Source organism: Triplophysa dalaica, chromosome 3 (assembly GCF_015846415.1).
Source record: "Triplophysa dalaica isolate WHDGS20190420 chromosome 3, ASM1584641v1, whole genome shotgun sequence".
NCBI lineage: Eukaryota > Metazoa > Chordata > Actinopteri > Cypriniformes > Nemacheilidae > Triplophysa > Triplophysa dalaica.
In genome coordinates, this window is record NC_079544.1 from 13,665,917 (window position 1) to 13,686,316 (window position 20,400).

The 20,400-nt window shown below is 37.7% G+C and overlaps 2 protein-coding genes across 13 annotated transcripts in view; one reads left to right on the plus strand and one right to left on the minus strand.

Moving 5' to 3' along the window:
* wacb (WW domain containing adaptor with coiled-coil b) lies at positions 1 to 10,977 on the minus strand. Of its 7 annotated transcripts, none has more exons than XM_056742710.1 (13): positions 10,723 to 10,977; positions 10,479 to 10,512; positions 9,712 to 9,904; positions 7,504 to 7,580; positions 7,248 to 7,363; positions 7,043 to 7,155; positions 6,682 to 6,888; positions 4,064 to 4,186; positions 3,443 to 3,588; positions 2,794 to 2,891; positions 1,745 to 1,910; positions 1,484 to 1,611; positions 1 to 1,381 (listed from the first exon to the last, which is right to left on the minus strand). In XM_056742710.1, the coding sequence occupies exons 1-13, from the start codon at positions 10,761 to 10,763 to the stop codon at positions 1,312 to 1,314; spliced, it is 1,512 nt and encodes a 503-aa protein (XP_056598688.1). In that variant the 5' UTR covers positions 10,764 to 10,977; the 3' UTR covers positions 1 to 1,311. The 7 variants fall into 7 exon arrangements, with proteins under 7 accessions (XP_056598688.1, XP_056598684.1, XP_056598687.1 ...); XM_056742706.1 differs by having other exon boundaries at positions 1,745 to 1,913; positions 3,434 to 3,588; positions 7,248 to 7,360; positions 10,723 to 10,976; XM_056742709.1 differs by having other exon boundaries at positions 1,745 to 1,913; positions 10,723 to 10,976.
* mpp7b (MAGUK p55 scaffold protein 7b) overlaps positions 10,523 to 20,400 on the plus strand; it is a 41,050-nt gene continuing 31,172 nt past the window's right edge. For 5 of the 6 annotated variants that reach the window (XM_056742699.1, XM_056742703.1, XM_056742701.1 and 2 more), the window contains exons 1-7: positions 10,523 to 10,623; positions 11,533 to 11,635; positions 12,336 to 12,429; positions 14,722 to 14,840; positions 16,698 to 16,775; positions 18,524 to 18,604; positions 19,977 to 20,117. In XM_056742699.1, the coding sequence (XP_056598677.1) occupies positions 11,585 to 11,635; positions 12,336 to 12,429; positions 14,722 to 14,840; positions 16,698 to 16,775; positions 18,524 to 18,604; positions 19,977 to 20,117 (564 nt within the window). In that variant the 5' untranslated portion in view covers positions 10,523 to 10,623; positions 11,533 to 11,584. Of the gene's footprint in view, positions 10,624 to 11,532; positions 11,636 to 12,335; positions 12,430 to 13,345; positions 13,866 to 14,721; positions 14,841 to 16,697; positions 16,776 to 18,523; positions 18,605 to 19,976; positions 20,118 to 20,400 lie in introns of those variants that run through there. The other variant, XM_056742704.1, reaches the window with a different exon arrangement.

Genomic DNA, 20,400 nt, shown 5'->3' on the forward strand with positions numbered 1-20,400 from the left:
TAATGTGGTAAATGTTTTATTTCCTCTAACTTGTAGAAACCATATACAAAGCAACATACCCATCTCTAATCAGAGAGTGAACTCCATTTACACAGCCTAGATTATTTCAATTGGTCTACGTTTAAACCCCACATCGGAAGGCAGTGAGGGCGGAAAGGACAACAGAGCAGAAACTATGAATGATGCTGCAAACATCAAAGAGGAATCGCTGTATCTGCAATATATTTTTTCATCCTCGTAAAAAAACAAATTGACAGGTTGACTAAAATCTTACTGGCTTCTTAAAGTCTGGATCGCATTTTTTCTGTAAAAGCTGATAAAGGAAAGGTTTTCCTAACATGTCCCTGCAAGTCTGCGTGAACAGACCCAACCTCAGTCCTTGAAGAATGCAATTCTGATGTGCAACAAGTGATTCCTCTCACTGCATCTTTCTATAAACATGGGCAACCAGGGAATGACTAAACTCAATTTAATAAATTTAAGTACAGCCAAGTAAATACAAACAAAACAAAATAATAACAGAAAAACAGTCAGACAGTAAAAGGGTGCAGCATGTTAAAGTCTCTGTTAGATGTGTAACCGCACTATAAACAAGGAAATCAGAGGCAGACAGTGAAAAACCCTTAAGCCATGGGTCACCAACTCAGAAAATGTGTCTATAACATCAGAAAAAGCTTTTAAGTGCCTACTATTAATTAAAAAATGCTTAGCACCCAATTTGCTTCTCTTGGTGAGACCAGCCTGTTGAGCTACTTATACATCCAATATAATCCTGTTGAAGAGAAGAACATCAGCCAGTAAACAAATGGCTAACGTCTGAGAATGAATTGAAGATTGGGTTTATTTTAGTTGGTCACTTTGATAACTGCCATTCTTGTATACAGAAAGCATCACTTAGCACTATCAGTCACTGCAGGATGGCTGTGTAATAGACCCTTGGTGCGACACAATTTTTTAATCCATAAACAAGCATAACGTTATGAAAAAGCAGCACATGAATCACTAGAGCCAATATATGATTCCTCACTTGTCACTCGGGGTTGGAGAATATTTCTCTGAAAGTATCGCCTGTAGATTTGAGAATGGAAAAGTGATGTACATTAAAGGATATTCAAATTTATCTACGATCTCAGGACTTCATGTTGCCTGGATAAGCACTTTTGTCAGCTCATCTTTTCTCGGTCCCATATCAGACACTGCAGCCTATAGCTGAACTGCAGTGCTGAGGGCTCGGGCCGAGAGCAAGGGGTCCAAACAGCCAATTGCTGGACTTGTTTGGAGAGAGACTGCCATGAGCTTTAGACGGGTCTCTCAAACCATGAAGGAATTTTGATTCTTCAGTTTGTCAAGTTCTTTAATCTGCTGTCGCAAAAACAGAATCCTGTGTGAAGAAAAATACAGACAATCAGCTTCATGAAATGTTATTTCTTATTAATTGTATATGTCGGTCAAGTAGATGGATTAATTATTAGTATTTCAAAACCTTTGCTCTCTCAAAGTGGCCTGGATTTCACACACTCGCACTAAAGAGCGAAGATTTTTCATCTCCGTGCAGATCTCTGACATGTAGAGGGTTCCCATATTGTGGATATCCTCACGCAACCGTGACACCTTGATAACAAAAAAGATATTAAGCCGAAATGAAACACAGATTAATAATCGTTATCAGATTTTATATTGTATTGTATATTGTGAATAATAATATTAAACAGCAAAAGACTTAAAAAAAAAAAAATGCTTGCACCTGCTTCTCTACATGTTCCGAAGGCCAGCCTTGAACATGCTTGATGAGATTTTCATCAAAGTGCAACGCTAGAGAAGGGGTGAAAGTGCTTTGGGTTCGAGAGGTGGTGCCTAAAGCAGGAATGCTGATGGCTGCATTGCCATTAGAGCCGGATAAACTCTCTTGACTGCTGTAAAAACAAAAGAAACGGCACCAAGATATCATCTCTCTGTCTCTCTCATATAGGGTTGGGTATAGATTTAAATTTAGCGATTCTGGTTCCGATTCCGCTCATTAAATTAAACTAAACAATTATTTGTGAATAAAATACAGATTTTTTTAAGTGATTGAATTAATAATTCAAATTAATATCATTTAAATTAAACTTGAACATGTTGTCCCGAATCTAATTGTGATCACCATTTAAAAAAAAACTTCCACAAAACTGATCGGTCTTTTCATATCTATCTGTATTTTGTACCGGAGTGTGAGACGCTGCTTATAGCTGTAAGTTATCTGGAGCGTTGTAGCAAGAGGACTCGAGGATGAGACTAAACATTGTGCATTCCTTCAGATTAAAGACAGGTTTCATCATATAAGGTACTTCCTCCCTTTCATGAAATATCTTTACCAAACTTATTGCATGTGGCAATGCAATATATATATATTTTTTTTACAAAGTTTAACCAAACTTTTAAACGTTTGCTGCATTCATAGTGCCAAAGGTAATGAACTGCATATGTGCGTAATGAGATAAGGTCCTTGTCGCAGGTCCTGCCAGACAAATACAACGGTAAAATGCTCACTGCCCTTCGCAAGTGATTGAAATATCAGGAATCAATAAATAGAGCCGAACTGAGTGTGTCCTTTTGAATCCCTGGTTCTCGATACCCACCCTACTCCTACTATATAATTTCTTCTTTATTTGCTGTACAAGTACAGATTTAAATGCACTTCCACAGTGAACCAGTAGATGGCGAACTAACATAAAGTCTGGAATGCTGCTGCCATTGCTTAAGTTCATAAAAACAAAGTGTTATTTTTATACTATGTTCAGAAGAGAGCCGTACATTTGCCTCTGAAGACGGGGATCACTAAATTCCAGGGGCTTTTCAGAGTTTGTGGACTGGTGGGCTGTTGATCCTGGTCTCTGGATTGATGCACTAACCTGAAATTTAAGGATGACAGTTTACATCTAAGCTTAGAGGCAACAAATAAATACGAAAACTCAGAATAACTTTACAGCTTTCATATAAATGAGGAGTGATGCTTGGTGCAATTAAGTATAAAATAAGCACCATTCACAGTAAGCACTTTCTCACAAAAAATGAGTTCTAAAATAATATATGTTATATCTTTATCAGTAGGAAAACAATAATAGCCATTTTTGGGTAGACAAATAGTTAACGAACAATTGTTTGCCATTAGACAAGGCCAAGGAATACACTCTTAAAATCCCAGTGAAGTTAAAAACTACAATGCCAATTTCTTCATGAAATATTGCAGCGTTTATTGTTTATAGTTTTACAATTTAGAAATCGTGTCCCTTATAATCTTAAGTTAAAATCTGAAAATGCACTTCGGTTCAAGATGAAGTATTTAAGTCAGATGAGAGCCACGGCCACTATTTTTCTCATTCAAAAATCCATTTCACTCGGAAATGTGTCAAACGTATACGCATGTCATACGTAAGTAAGGGGAAAAACTCACAGCATTAACCTTTGGTTGTGAAGAGAGTGATGCAGAGCTGTGCAGGGGTTTCGAGACAGCATTGGTCTGAGGTGTGCTTACTCTAGGAGACACATATGACCTCGGCGAAGAAGCATCTGATGCTAATGACATTGGAGACTGTCCGGACTGTTGTGCTGTTTATTAGAGAAATGGTCAGGAAAAATGATTAAGAGTCCAGTAACTTCTCATATGTTTAACAGTCTATACATACATGCTTAAAAACAAACTATTAAAAATCATTTTAAAATGCATGGTGTGTAAAAAGCCTTCCTAAAATGCAATGATCGTGTGTATGCAGCATTACAGTGCAATATAACAACATACCCTAGGCAAATAAACAATATACTTTTGGCAATGTCTTATTTCTAAACTATAGTGCTGTTGGCCAAAACTACAAAAGTGACCTAAACAAAAAAAATAATGTTAGCAAGTTCATGTCTATAGTCCCGTTTTATACAATATATAAAATATGGCAAACATCCTAAAACACTGCTATTACGTAGCATTGTACAATACAGCCCTGTAGTTCATCATTGGTGTGCATTAGTTGAACTGCAGCACAACAACAGTTAGCAGAGGTGTGAAGGGGGGACTGGACTTCAGTCATACCTTGTGTGGACAGCTGAGCAGCTTGGGAAAGCAGAGTAGTGACGTTGAAAGTGGACGGTCCGGCAGTGAGAAGTTTGTGAAGCATAGACTGTAAGGAAGCTTGTGTGACAGCGGCTGTGAGAACTTGGAAGAACACAAAGATAGAAAAAGAAACACACACACACACACACACACACACACACATAGAGTCAAAGCAGTCAGACACACTGAAAGCAATCTGAGGCTGTGTCAGGTTAACATCAAGCAACGGTTTCCGCTTATTGTACATTTTCAGAAGATACAACATATTTTACAAACAGCAAATATCAAGGGTTTGGACTATTCCATTATGTTATGTTCTGAAGCTGAAGAAATAAAGGCATATATATATACATATATATATACATATATACATACACACAAGGTATGGCGAGTAATGATGAGAGCTGTTTTTAGAATTATTCCTTTAAATTTTATATGTCATTTAAATCATGTAAAATCTCATGTGTTCTCATACAATGCTTCTAGCTTTTAAAAGATAACCCCATAGTTTTAATGGCAGGTCCTTACGAGCATATCTCATTTGGTTCAGAGACTTGTGGCAGCAGCAGTGACATTTGAAGGATAGAAAAGCTTTTTGCACTCGGTTATTCACCTTATTTTTGAACGCGGAAGTAAACGATGTGACGTACTTCCTTTTTGTAATAAGTCTTCCGTATTATAAGCCGGCGAGTGGAAACCAATGGAAGTGTGTCGTCGCGGGAGCAAACTCAGACCGCTTTTAAAACAGTTCTGATGAATATTTTCGGGGACTGGCGGGGACATATGTACCCGCCAGATCCCTACGCTCTGCAAACGAACGACGTCTTGTACCATCCCATAAAGGTAAAAAATCTCTCTCGCGCACCTTCTCCGGATCTGTTCCACCTATGTGGAATGATCTGCCCACTGCTACAAGATCTGCAGATTCTGTAGCCATCTTTAAGAATCGCCTGAAAACACATCTCTTCCGCCAACATCTGACTGATCTGTTCTGACTCTTTTCTTCTCTACTCTTTAAAAAAAAAAAATGTATGAATGAATGGTTCCGTATACTGTGTTAGGCTATATGAGACTAGTCTTCTTTTTGATTGCACTTATGCTTTTGTTGTACTTATGCTGTCCTAATTGCTTCCATTATCTACCCCACTTGTAAGTCGCTTTGGATAAAAGCGTCTGCTAAATGACTAAATGTAAATGTAATGTAAATGTAATATTTTTCGCAACTGCGATGTATTACACAGTGAGAGGATGAAGTGGCCTGTTATATCATATGACCATTTATTCAATTACTTAGTTTTTTCTTTCCGAGTCGGCGGGTCTTCGTGCGCAAACATAGAAGCACACAGACATACCAGTAACATTACATGCACAGTGGGAAAGTCAGTCGAAATGTATAATTGACAGACCCCGAATTAGTGTTTTTAAAAGCAGATGTGAATACCAGTCAAAGTGGAGCAAACATTCCTGGATCCTAATAACTAATAACTGAAAAATGGAGATGGTCGATTGCTCTTGTATCACAGGTCTCCACCGACTTGCAGCATCCATCACAACTTTCTAAAAACAACTTAAAACATCCTAAGCAATAACTGTCTGTTTTCATGTCTATTAAATAAAGACAATATTTTGTGTTGTTTATTCTCTCCCTTGCTTGCTTCACCTTTAATCCTTTCCTAGTAACATTGCCTGGTAAAGGCTAGCAGTAGCCTACTGTTTAGCGTGTTGACAAAATGTTAAATGTGCTTTGGATAAAAGCGTCTGCCAAATTAATGAAAATGCAATGTTACGACAGGGCAAGTCCTGTAACTGTTAGGCATGCAGCTGCGATCCTCTGGAAGGCATGTTTGCATTAACCTATTATTTTTAACTGCTAAATGTTCAAATACATATAAAAATGCTAATAGGCTAAATTTGAACTGCTGCTAATATTATTATACCACTATTTGCATACTGTTTTAGTTGTGCTACATATGTTTTATATGTAATCTGATATTTACCTTAAGTGTCACTCTCCCCCATAACTCCTGCCTTTGATCGGCTATTATGGCAACGTCTAACTGCACACATTTCACTTGTACATTGGGTTCCATAAAAAGATATTAACTAGCCAGTAAAAACAGCACACTTGTCTCACTTGCAATACAAATGCCATTAGCTGTAGTGGCTCACCGGAAGTCTAAACACAAACACCTCAAAGATGGCAGCGCTCAAATTTATGCCCAAAAATAAGGTGGATAGTAATTTGTCTTGTTCATAGAAATTGGCAAAACTTTAGGAAACATTAAAACCCTCCCATCAATAATTTTGACAGGATTCATTTATAAATTTGAAAAGTTAGGTCTTTTTCTACGAGAGTAAACTATATATAAACTATCAACTGAATTTAGTAAACTACATAATATACAATACGGTAATTTTAAAATGGCATAAAAACACAAATTATAAATTCTTTCCCAGAATACACTGTGATTAGGTCCAGACTACATGCTTTATATTATCATCAAAAATGTCGATAAACGCCATTTTTTGCAGATCTATACATTCAAAACATTATAAAAGCAATTTTTTCAGAATAAACTACGCTTGGATATGCTCACCTTCATTAATTTTGCTCATGTCCACATTGCCGTGATTCATCTGCAGGGTGGCCTGTAATGCAGGCAGCAATTGTCGGAGGAGTGCTGGGTCCTGGAGGAGAGTAGAGGCTGAGGCCTGCAGAGCAGGAGATACAGGCACATTCGAGGACGAGGAGCTGGATGTGCAGGAGGGGTTTACGGGCAAAGGCTTTTCTGCCGGAGTAGATTCTGATGAATAGGATTGTGTGAAATCACAAAACAAATGTTAGAAACACTTGACTCAAACAGTCCTAAAAGTAAACTTTAACCTGCATTTATTTATAAACCGCATTTCACTTGAAGGAACCCAAAAGAATCTGGTTCTGAACATTTGAATGCTTACTTGCACTACTGAGGGCACTTGTGGCACTGGCCTGCATCGCCTCTTGTCTGTAATCTCTGTCTTTGGGAAAGCTGTTGACGACAGTCTTAACACCTTCTCTCTGCTTCTGTTCTCTGTGTAAATGCAATGTTTGTGGTCAATAATGTTTTGGGTCCAAATCAAGCAGAAAGTCAGAGTCAGTAAGCATGCATGCCAAACATTTCACCTCTCCAGCCATTCTTTAGGTTTTTCCCACTGAGAGACCTCTGTCCTACAGTGATAGTAGTACTTCTTCCCAGAGGAACTGATATGCTCTGACCAATCATCTGCCGGGTCACGCTGCTGCAACAAACAGGAAACCTTTAAGTTTATTAACAGAAACAGATCTTCCAGGATATACACTTTATTTTAATTTAAGATGACAATCAACAGGAATGCTTATAACGTAGACAATCCACCAACTAATCGATTTTAAAACGTACCGTTTCTGAAGTTCTGTTGGGATTAGGATGAGAACTGGAGATATGATGAGAGTTTTCTTGTGGTGAAGAACTGACACCTGAAAAATAATAAGTTTAGCAACAGATGACCAAACTTACATCCTTTAAAAGAATATAATTTTACTGCATTTCTTTTAACACACTGGTTTATAGGCACAAGCTGACAGTCCAGTGGCTGAGCTGTGGAAACATGGCATCATGACAAGATGAGCTGCACTTTCCAATGAATTCCTAATTATATGACCAGCAAGACACTACACAAATTCTTAGGCCTCGTGTTTTTACTCCCATTTCTGCTCAGAAAAAAGTAGAATCTCAACCGTGTATTTTCAGAACACATCACCATAGCCACTGCTTTTCGAAGATCAGCTAACAACCACATAAAAAATGCTATGACAGCATTACGTATGTTTTTTTTTCTGAGAAGCTAGGGGGCCTCTCTGACTCGTCAAGATTAGAAGATAAACAGCAAGGTGCACCTGCTGCAGCCTCATGACTGCGGTGATAACAGTAAGTAGAATAATGTGAAGGAAGCACAAGTTGTCGTAGAGTATCATGTGTTGTCAATCTAATTTGCTGCGTGAACATCAAATGAGCCAGTCTTTGCCCTTCTCAGTGCACTTGTAATCTTAAACTTTGGCTTTTGAGGAAATTGCAATAATCAGTGACAATGGCGTCAACTCCCCTTCATCAGTTAAAAACATGCGGATCCATCGAAGTGTAACGGTGGTTTGCTAGTGCATGTGCAAACGTCAATCTTTGTTAGAGATCGGATTTTTTTTTCCTACTATGGCGACAGACCGGTTATATTAAATAACACTAATAACAGAAGCATTAGTTTTGCCTTTTTATATTGGACCCGAGTTGGATAATAAAGCAAGCAGATTAACTAGGAGACATTTGCAAGCTAGACTTCAATGGACGTTTCATTGAAGTGTTTAAGAGGTAGGCGTTTGCACGCATACACACACACACACACACACACACACACACACACACAATATCAGTGTATTACACAGAAAAACATTCACAGCCGATGTTAAAGTCATGGAAGCTGTTATTTGATCCTTGGTTATCTTAAAATGTGTGTAGCTGAATTCTTATTACCAGCTGTAGGACTGTGATGAAAGTGAATGTACTTTAGCGCGTAGCTCAGTTTAATGTTTACAATCTCTGATAACCAAACACTACTCCAGTGGCTCTTCCTCTTCTCCAAGGAAGGCCTCACCCATTATTTTGCAGATTCCTTTTGGTGGAGGTTATTAAAAGCACTCGGAATAGTGACATCATGTACCTGGGAAGCTCTCTGTAGCCCATGAAAAGCTAATTCTGTTAAAGACAATATCTTGTTTGGCACTTAACTTTGAGCTTTATCATTTTGCAGGTATGAATTATCCTCTAACAGCAACATCACACACTAACTAAAGGTTAAAAAATGTGATTGCGGGGAACGTGGCCTTTAAAACCATTTATAATGATAAAGTACTGAACATTTTTATTATTCCTCCAACCAAACAGGCTTAGTGTATCATATGTCTGTCCAAAATGTCTGACCTGAAACTGAATACTAACATAATAGTTTTGCTAAATTCCTCTGACAGGGATGCAAATGATGTTTGAAAACAAAACAACAAAGATGCTAATACAGATCTGAACAGATCTAATGTAACGTGAGTGCATCAGTTACACTGTTACACTACAAACTTACCCATTCTGCCTTTGCACGTTTCAGTGCTAGTCTGTGATAAAATTTGTTTAATGATTTATGTTTAAATGTCGAAATGTAACTTTTAGTTTGAAGTCTTTCACTGCAGAATATAGTCAGTATTGGTGCAATCCTTCCAAAAGTCAGTATGCTAATGAATAAATTCAGTTCAAGCACATGATTTCAAATATTAAAGAATGACCAAAAGAATGACATTAGAAGCTTTCCTGTGGCTCAGGATGCCAAGATCATGGGTTCGATCCCAGCGGATTGCACATAGTCAGAAACAAAATGTATAATACAATGCAATGCAAGTCGCTTTGGATAAAAGCGTCTGCCACATGCATAAATGCAATGTAAATGTAAAGTATTCTCCTAACATACATGTTAACTAATGATCTACTCAACTGATACAGGTTTATGTACAATGTTGGGATTTTGATGAATTAAGGATAAACTTAACCTCCCCTTGCTCACACTCTTACCGCTTTCTCTCTCACGTGACCGATGATGGTGGAGTACTTTTGTTTGGCTGTGTCCTGTGACATCACTGTGCTTGTTGTCTGGACTGTCTGACCGCCGCAGCATTTTAGTTGGTGGTGTGGAGTCTGATGAGTCTCGCATCTTCTCATTGCGATGATCATTTGCAGAGTGACTCTTTGATTGATATTTGACAGGCTGTAAAATACAATCAGAGTTAAGAAATACACACTATATGGTTAAGTAATGACACTAAGCAGATTTTAATAGCCATAATGTTAGTTTATAAAAAGTTCAGCTGCAAATATTCTAAATGTAAAACTGGTGCTTTTGACTTCAAAGGGAAAGTTGACCAAAACCAGTCAAGGAACCTGATGTTTTTCACCTTCGTGTTTGTTAAGCTTGCTAAGTCAATACACAACGTTTGGTATGTGATGACAGCTTTTGATACTGGTGGTAATGCATCTTAAATTATAACGCATTAGTTATTCAAGAATATAGCAAACTACGAAATAAGATAGGAAGCTAAAAGTATATAAATGTAAAGCAACGATACCCCCTGGGCACATTATTCCAAATAAGCTCGAACTATACGTTAATATTTACGCGTTATAGCTATTTTGCGGTTAACGTTAGCTAGCAGGAACTAGGCCTATGGGCACTAGTGTTATGCTACCGAAGTGCTACATCCTGCTTATACCCGTCTGAAACAACGTCGTCTTCTCACCCAAATATGCAGAAACTTTTAATGACAAATTACTGCATTGTGTACCTGGTAGGCTTGAGGATCTCTTCGATCATTGCACCTGTAAAAGACAGAAAAGTTAATGCAGTCAGAATTGCGCTCCGGCTAACTAGCTAAAATGCTAACTTAGAAACTACAACTCAACGAAAACAACTTGCAACCAAACTAAGAGGTACGCGTTAACTTCTAAAAAACATTCTCAAACATATAATATGCAATTCCTGTAGGCTTTTAAAGGACGGGTGCGAGCTGGAGGTAAATTGATGTTTACCCATCATTGAGTCTGGATGGATTCGTTGCATGCATTACCATTAATGCTGCAGGGATGTGGAAAAGTGTTACTACTCGAGCAGTTCAGCTGAACTACCGCAATTTTACAGATTACTGTCGACGAAAACACAGTTATATCTGTAAAAGTAGCTCTGCTGCAGTGCTGCTTCGCTATTCGGGAAAAAGCTGACGGTCCATCGCTTCGTTTTGCTCGCGACTGCGCCCCACAAGTGCACGAGCAAAGTGCTCGTGACCCGCACGTGCACGAGCAGAGAGAAGCTGAACTGAGAACGCCAAACAAGTGCACGCGGCTGGATATGTGTTATGTTTTCGATGCGGCATTTAAAATAACATGTTGATACCTTGGTGTCTGCAAAATAAATAGTTTAGAAACCAGAATACGTGTTTATTTTTTGTTGAAAAATTAAGTTTCAGGCTAGATGAGTTAATATAGTTCATGTTTACATTAGGCGACTTCAAGCAAACAATGTTTAATTTTATATGTTACATTAAGTAAATAATGCAAACACAAACAGCTTATTCATGTTTGTTTCGCAATTATGTTCAAGTGAACTATGTGGTCTTATATTGTTTGAGTCTGTTTTTTTGGAAGTTTGATTAGTTTAGGCCCAACAAAAACAAAAATGCTATTTCGCCAGACGTTTAATTTTGTAAAAGGTTTATAAATGTTTATGTGTTTGGTTTGTTTGTCACTACTGTATTGGTTGAAGGCACAGAAAAGGTCACATGCTGAGCTTTTATTGAATGTTTCCGCTTGTCTGTTTTATTTGGGTCACAATGATGATTCCAGTGGTACACAGAACACCATGCAAGCTGATGCCATTTGAAGTCTTGTACCATTAATGAGTTTGGGAGTTAGGAACATTTTGGAGAGAACTCATTTTTTAAGCAAGGTAAGCCGTATAAGAAAAATATTTTTCAAAACAGACTGTCACTGCAGACTGTGTTTGATATGAATAGTACTGAATATGAATTTTGCGACTATTTGCAAATTATAATCGGTTTTATTGAAGATGGAACATTAAGTATTTTAAATGTTTAAGTACTTTTAATGTTTAAGTAAATGCAATTGAATATTACATGTAAGTAACTGTATCAAATGTGTGAGAGGACAGATGTTTAAAGACAGCAAAAATGTTTCTGTCTGAGACTGATAATGAAATATAAAGCAAACCTATTTTAAACCTATTTTAAAATATGTAAATCATTAAAAATATATAAATTCTTACATTTAATTATTATTTTTAATGAATTGAAATGTATTATAAACATAAAGGCAGATATTTGCGAATTTTACACTAAAACTCATTTATACATGACATTGTTCAAAGCAACATATAAATATTTACCACTAGATGGAAGTATTCTTATGTGAAAAGGCCTGCAATTACACAATTACAATCTTTATTAAGGTTTGGTTTATTGTATATGTATTCAGGTTAATAAATTGTGATAAAAACTTTTATTTATATTAGCTTAATATTTATAAATGATTGAAATTATCTAAAAATAGCTTGTATCAAACATTACCTCAACAGTTTGGGCTATATTGTTAACATTTTTTTTTGTGTGCATGTAATTTCTTTTCTCCAGAGGATCACAGTTCTTCTTAAAACAGGACTTTCATCTAGTGTATCAGCATCATATCACATAGTTATAATGATAAACCCACCAGTTGGACCAGGTGGTGAGTATAATGTTTAATGCTGTGAATTCTAAAAAGAAAAAAAATATGTCTCCAAGCTTGGAACTGCACATTGGCTTTATGTTAAAACCAGAGCCCTTTATTTTAGACTTGGCGTCACTCCCGGTGTATAAATTCTGTAACATCATATAAGTTCTGTAACGGTTGAGCTTAGGCATGACAGGTGTAAAACTACAGACTTTGCTTGGAAACTTGAGGAAACAAGAGGTAACGGCAAGGTAAAGACAAGTTATGACAACTTGGAATTTGCAGACTGAATTCTTCTATCATTGTTTAGACATGGTTGCGGCATATAGTGTCGCTCCGTGGATTGATGATGACAATTGTTTTTAGAGCCTTTTAAGTTGATATTGTGTTTTTGACAAAAGCTCTCCAGCAGCAGCTGTTATTTAAATTGATTCACTATTTAGTTTTTACTCTTCGTAAATATTAAGTAATTAAATACTTCGGCCTGTAGAAATGAGCAGCCATTTGTCTGTAAAGTGGATTTGGTTGTTTGCACATGACGTCATGGCACTGCGCGAAGTGCGATGGCGGAGGGCAGTAATTATTTTATAATACAGATAATATGAATATTTCATTACTTAAAAATGTTTTAAATATTAATGTTCATTTTATACGAATATAGTTATATTAATTTAAATGCTATGTTTAATATTAATAATACATATTAATTATCCACTCTTAATTATATGAATGTGTTATGAATTATACTCAATAAATGCAAATATTCAATACAAATAAACACTTAGCAGCAAAACATTTTCCCTCTAACAACTTATCACTTTTAATTTTTTTAATTTGGACCGAAAGATACGAGGGGAGTGGCTTCACTGCGTCAGATGTACGTCACTTTCTCAGAGCTGATTGATCCAGTTTTTCTTTGCGAGCTCCACCCCAGTATAAAACCTGCACAGGTGTCACGAGATATCGAGGCCCGACTCCCACCTCGAATTCGGCCTCCTTTAGGACCCCGACTGGTACAAAATTCACATTTTTGTGTGCGTTCGGTAAGCGCTAGCGCTAGCTGGTATTTCGCAAGCGCGAGCTAACCACTTTGTTCTAAGCTATGCTAGTTGATACGTAAGGTTACTAAAACAGTAAGAACGAGATGTGTTTGATTTCACTACCTATAGCCTCCTAGCATAGAACGCAGTTAATGTTAAAAACGTTAATGGTAATTTTAGCAAAGTTCTAGTGACATGTATCGGAATGTAATTTTGTAAGAATTGCAATCGCTAATAGAGTACCCTTGCTAAAGGGGACCGTATTCGAGGGGGGACTCGATACCTCATGACACCAGAGCAGGTTGGCCGTGTAGCCTAAGTTACCATGGCAACTAAACCTGCTCAAAACCAATCCACCTTCTTGAGCCCGAAAACTCGGAGTATGCTCAAACTACACGTGAACTTACCAGGGTAAAAAAGCCCAAACCAGCTTCATGATACAGGCCACCGGTGTTCACTTCACGAGGTTTGACTTACCTAAACAACGACCAGATGAGCTCAAATTTACTGCTCAACAACCTTGACATGAACACTAGCTGCAAAGATCGAGACCTGATTAGACGGATAAATGAATAAGTCTCACGTTAAGCATTTCTCCCCCATAAAAGGTTGTTATAATGAACAGAAACCAAAAATCTATTAAACCTTTATTATAATAAACACTACCTGTTAAAGGAACAATCACTTATACCAGGGATAAGAGGTCTTACGTTAAGCTTGTTCTTCATTAAAGTAAATGGAAACCACGTAATGGCTCGCCGGTGATATTAGTGATAAACACATTTATTTTGGTTTTCAGTTGTTGTTGTTTCGGTAGGTTAAGCTGTTTCCTTATAATGGATTTCTATGGAGAAGAAACGCTTAATGTGAGATCATCTATTTGATAAAGGCTCGTTCATTTAACAGCACCTGGTGTTTATTATAGAGAAGGTTTGACAGAAATTTGGGCTTACCTGGTCCTTGTTCAGGTCGTTAAACATGTTAGGCTACTTTGAGTTTGTGATGGTGAATTTCTAAGGAGGAATTCACTTGCTGCCCTCCAGCTTGGCCTCCTCCTTAAAAAAACACATAATTGCAAACAATACATTGCATGAGTTATACTTATTGCCAGTAGAGGGTGATACTAGAATCCATTTGAGAGACCAACCATGACCATCCTACAGGGCAATATCTGGGAATAGAAATTCATAATATGTGTGTGGACTTATTTATCTGATTCCTGGTTTAGTTGATTATTATAACAGATTATAACACTGGTCTTCCTTAGGTGTGTGTCGGCTGCTGACCTGTTTGCTGCATAAGTTGGAGTCTAACATGGACACCTCAGAGGACAGTACGTTTCTACAGGACATGCTCATGGGCAATACTCTGCATCTGCTTATTAAGGTCAGAGTTTATTTTAGCAGCCACCAGTACATGAATGAGTTGGTGTTAGCCCACTTTACTGACCCGACTTTGTCAGTGCTTCTTCGACTGGGCTAAATTATTAGGTTCATGTTGTCCACTGGCTTGACCACAGCAAGATCTCACTCACTCAAACATTTACAGACTGTCTGACTGACTCACTCATTCATTCATTCACTCATTTATGCATCCACTCATTCACTCGCTCTCACTCTTTCATTTATTCACTCACTCAAGCTTACTCTGGTATTTCTTCATGATGAAATCTGTTGAAAGCTCCTCAAACACTGAAGCAAGCGCACACCCAGCATCATCATTTGCTGGCAGACAGGTCTAATGAATCCAGCACATGCTGTCTGCAATGTTGAGTGAGTGAGGGTGGTAGGGTGGGGGTGGGAAGGAGAAGAGGTCGAAGGGGAAGAGGAGACTGTGATAAAAGCCCAAACAGAGCTCAGCTGGACTTCTGTCCGCTCCGTTTGATGAGACACGTGTAGTGACCTTGCTGCATGTTGGTCTTTGAATGCTAAGAAAGGATCAGATTTTCCATTCAATCTGGCATTACTTAGAGAAACTACAGGACGTCTCTGAAAATTGTTTGAAAGCATTGATACAGAAAGTACTTTGAATGCAACAGGTCCCACAAATTCCCACAATGCCATTCTCACAATGAACACTACATGCGTACCAGCAACACATGGAGATTTCCCAGAGAATGCCCTTTCACGCGGTCACGAAATACACACACACACCTGCTGATGGACCACCTTTAAAAAAGTGTTTGTTACGTCAAAGTGTCTCACAAGAGGCAGGCTATGAGATAATTTATGAGTGAAACATTTCAGCATGAGTCTGACAAATCTTAGATTGATATACCAATTCTCACCACACGGTATGTTCCAACTAATTTCAGAGTCCATCTCGGTGCCAAACGCAAACATGCAACTAAAGGATTAAAGTAAGTGCGCAAGAAGAGAATCTTTTGCTTTTTCCAAGGCACTGCCATGTGACTGTAAAGGAAATCAGAGCTCTTTCTGTCGGAAAATAAGCAATTATACTGCCATTACAAACACTGAGGAACTTTACAAGAGAACAACCGTAAGAATCTGAAGAAAATTTAGCATATTATGTTTTTTCATATCAATTATTCTAATAATTTTAGGGTTTTTTCATACTTTGAGCAGGTTATTGCAATGACCTTTTTTGTGGAAATTTGATATTGAAATATTTTTGTGAATTTAAATCATTTGTTTTGGGCTACCTCTATGTACGGTGTAAGATTTAGTAGGTGGGTAAGCAGTACGGTCAGCGCTCGGAAGAATTTGATATAGTTTTGTAGATCCGGTCTCAGCGGAGAATATTCCCCAATCTTGCAGGTCTACATGTGTCTGGTTTGGATGTGTGTTATCTTCTTTAAAAATCTAACATTGTTGTACAACTGTTATGAAACATGTTCATGAGGACTGTTGGCTGAGTGAGGGCCATAAATATGATTACATCTTCCTTGGCTAATATTCTAATAGTTTTCCCATTACCTCTGCAACACATAAAGTCCAGCCAGTGGATGGACCGATGGCCTTTGCCAATGTTCTCTACTTAAAGATCTGGAGGCTTGGTTTGAACGTCTTTATTTTGTAACTTTATATTATTTAGCACAGACCTCTGGCTTATCTGCTCATCCGATCATCAGCTCTGGTAACACTGTGTGTGATATATTACTCAGATAATACATAGGAACATAATAATACATAGGAATTTGCTACCAGACAAATTTCAGAGGTGAACAGGGTGTGCCACATTACGTCTAGCTGCAGCTTAATGCCACTTCTCCTTTCTTCATAGGTCTATGACAGGCTGCAGAAGTACAGGGACCAGCAGCCCACTCCACTGCTGGAGAGCACAGAGGGCCTGCTTCAGGATGTAAGTTCTCTTCTGGGGTGTCTTTTGGTGTTTGTGTTTCTCCAGACTAGAATGATAGGATAATGCTCAGTGGACCTGAAAGAGGTTTCAGTTGCAAGGAGTGGAGTACCTGCAAATCTTGGGGGTCCAACAGGGAAATGTGGGAAGCCCCCACCCCTGAACACAAGCCTTTATTTGAAAGGACGGTTCCACAAATTCTAGAAATTATGCAGTTGAAGAAAGCAGCAGGACTGCCAGCTTCGGTCTGCTGTGCACATAAATCATAAATGAACTATGAAATGTGTCAAATTTTCTGCACAAGTGTGAATTTGTGTAGATACATTTAGGCAATTCCATGCAAATATCAAACATAAGATAACACAATCTAGTTTTTACAAAAGCGTTTCACCTTACTAATAAGTCAGTTGTCAATTTTTAACTCTTAAAGTTTTAAAAGCTTTTTATTTTACAGGTAAGTGAATAGTCACATCCATAACGGAACTGTCACATTAATATAGGTCCATATTCCTCATAAATGGGCACATGAAAATTAAAATAAATAAGCATTTTGTGGTATTTGAAGAGATACCCTTCTCCACTTGTTGGATATTATTGCTTATGGCTGCACCTTTTACGTGTGTTGTAATTTAAGTATGTTGTCTCTCAAAAACGTGTCGTTTTTCATCACAACCATAATGCATGAATTGCTTGGACTGATATTTTTCTGATGTCTCGGATTAGGGGTTTAGTAAAATATAAACAGATTGTTCAATATAATTGTAATAAATACATTCTCTGAGAATTTATATTCTAGGTTTTGACTGAAAATGTCACATCCATAACACTGGAATTGCTCATTTAGATATGTGGCTGTAATAGGTCTGTATAAGCACAGTACAGTATGTAAAATCGAAATTTAATTCAAAACATTTGAAAAAAGTCAGTGCTGTTTCCTTGGGGCAATACATTCATTTCTTTAAAATCATTTGTTAACATTTTGTACTATTCATATAATTTGTTTTTGGTAAATCAAGTGATAGCACAGTTTGTGCAAATCATTATCAGATGAATTCCCCACAAACACTTTTTTTGACATTATCACTAACCGCTCTCATTGCAATTATTTCCCTTAAGCAGTTTTCGATAATATATTATAGAAACTTCAACACTACCATCTTGCAAAAGCCATTAGCCCTGCCTGTATAAGCTCAGTTCTGCAGAGACGTCTGAAACAGAAGATTATCTCCAGCCTGTGTCTTTATATGCCGTATTTCATTTAAGCAAAGAGGAGTTTTATAGTGATATCACTTTCCATCTTCCCTTTGCCTAAAACCGAGGAGGACATTTCTAAGCATTAAGCCATTAAAAACGTTTTCCTTACGTCGCAGCTTGGTGTAAAATTTCAGTTTTGGAAATTTAATGTATGTTTAATGTCAGGTCCGGTGTCATTCACAACTACATTCAGTCTAGCTGGTCGCTGTTTGGCTGAGCCACAACAGAAACAGCAATTTCTCCAGGGCTCCTGGTTCTGTGGCTCTTTGACCTGCTACACAAACACTCGCATAATATTGTCAAGTGTGTTTGGATAGATTGAACCAGACTCAAGAGCAATGCCAAAGCAAACTGGCACCAAGTCAGTTCATGATACCTAGAGCATAAAGTAAGCGAACAGAATGGTTAAAAGAGACACTGTAATTACATATTGTATCATTATTAAGTTGCAAGTGCTGAATTTCTTTTGCCATGAAAATATTTGCCTTTTGTTTCAGTTGGCTGAGGATCTCCGTGGTGAGGTCGCCAGCCGAGAGACATCAGAGCTGTTGGACCTGCTCTCTAGACCTCATGTACAGGTGAGAAGAGAATGTATGCCTGCGTCAACATCTGACAGGATCAAACACAAGGCAGCGTGACTATCTCTGAGTAACTGAAAGTAGAAGCAGATGAATTTATTCCTGCTTTGATGGTGGGCTTTTGTCACTAGATAAAAGACACATGACTAGTATTTGGTGGAAAATGAATCCAAATGATGCGTGTTTATTTCTTTTCTCTAAGGAAGACGTCTGGTTTAGACATGCGTATTCTTTTTTTGGCACATTTGATCAAAACATAATCATATACAGTTGACAAAATCTAGAAATGAATCTCTCTCTCTGTCTGATATAAGCGTCATCTTGACAAGAAACGGACAAAAGAAAATAGACTTTAAGGCCTGTTAAAAAACAGACCCACGCATTAGGTTTATGGAGTTCAGGAGTTTTACTGATGAGGGCTTTGACAGCTTTATTTCTGATAGATTAATATTATGTTGGCTCTTCGATCGTTTGTTTGGCTCTCACATTTTATGATTGGCTCTCACATTTTATGAGGCAACACTGAAGTTCCTGAGTGAGGTGATATTCATCTTTATCAAGCCAAGATAGAAGACAAATCAACAGCCTTATGAATACTCTCTCTCTGTACGTTTATATGAGACAAACCTTTCTTTATTATTACTCTGCATGGCTGCCTGTATTGCTCGATTGTGATTGGTCGATCATGGAGTTTTGCTATTTTTATGGACTTAAAATAATGAACTTTTCAATTTACCATACGTCCAAGCAATGAAATCTCACTGTTTACTCATGTCCTTGAACACTTGTTTCCCAAAACCCATATTTCTTTGACTTTCTTTCACAAAAGAAGATATTTTGAAGGAAGCTCGTAACCCAAAAAACATTGGCACTGAGACAATTTTTTAAAATATCTTATTTTGTGTTTTACAGAAGAAATATACAGCTTTAAAATGATAAGAGGGGAATAAATGCGGACATATTTTTTTCTCTTTAAAGTAATGTTTCTATCTTCTATTTTATATCTTTAGAACATATACCACAAATTGTAGTCACCATTCAGCTTTATCGTTTGAAAATGCTGCCAAACATCTCACACGATGGACCCATCGGTCCGCTCCATCCCTGGAGAATGTGGTGGACCTGGTTTATCACATAACTTCTCTGTTTGCTCCAAATTGACAATCCATTTGAACAAGGTTTCAGTTGCAAGACTAGTTAGTGTTTTATGTTTATAGTAAAAGAGATTAGTAAAGTCAAAATAACAAATAGCCAGCTCAACTAAATAGCTCAAATGTCTCTTATCTCATGTATAGTCATTCTATACTAGGGGGGAGACAGTTTTCATTTTTAACAAGAGCATATCTCACCTGTGCTTCATTATTCTCTTCAGGGTCTTCTCTCAGTCCACGACACGGTGGCACAGAAAGACTATGACCCTCAGTTGCCTCCTCTGCCTACATTGCATGATAACAAACCAGATGAGGAAGATTCATTCAGGATCATCACCATGATTAAAAACCAGGAGCCTCTGGTGAGTCCCTCGCTAACATACTGTCAGGAACACTTCCTCATCCAATTTGTGTGTGCATCTGCATGTGTGTTTCGCATAAACTATAGTGTTAAAGGGGAGGTCTGATGGACTTACGCTTCTGTAAATTTAATTAGTGAGTAGTTTAGCTGTTTGAGCATAAACAACATCTGCAGAGTCCTAACGCTCAACGTTCAGAGGAAAAGGAAGATATTTTCTTTAACAGAAATCACTTTTTAAAGACTACAATGAACAGCTCATTGGGACTACAACAAACTTTTTCCTG

What these genes read in the sequence shown, in the direction of transcription:
- wacb (XM_056742705.1), bottom strand. Translation starts at nt 10,763, where the DNA reads ATGGTAATGCATGCAACGAATCCATCCAGACTCAATGATGG. An exon ending in CGGAACATGTAGAGAAGCAG is followed by an intron (nt 1,612 to 1,744) that starts GTGCAAGCATTT and finishes TTTGTTATCAAG; the next exon opens with GTGTCACGGTTGCGTGAGGA. An exon ending in GCCACTTTGAGAGAGCAAAG is followed by an intron (nt 1,382 to 1,483) that starts GTTTTGAAATAC and finishes TTCTTCACACAG; the next exon opens with GATTCTGTTTTTGCGACAGC.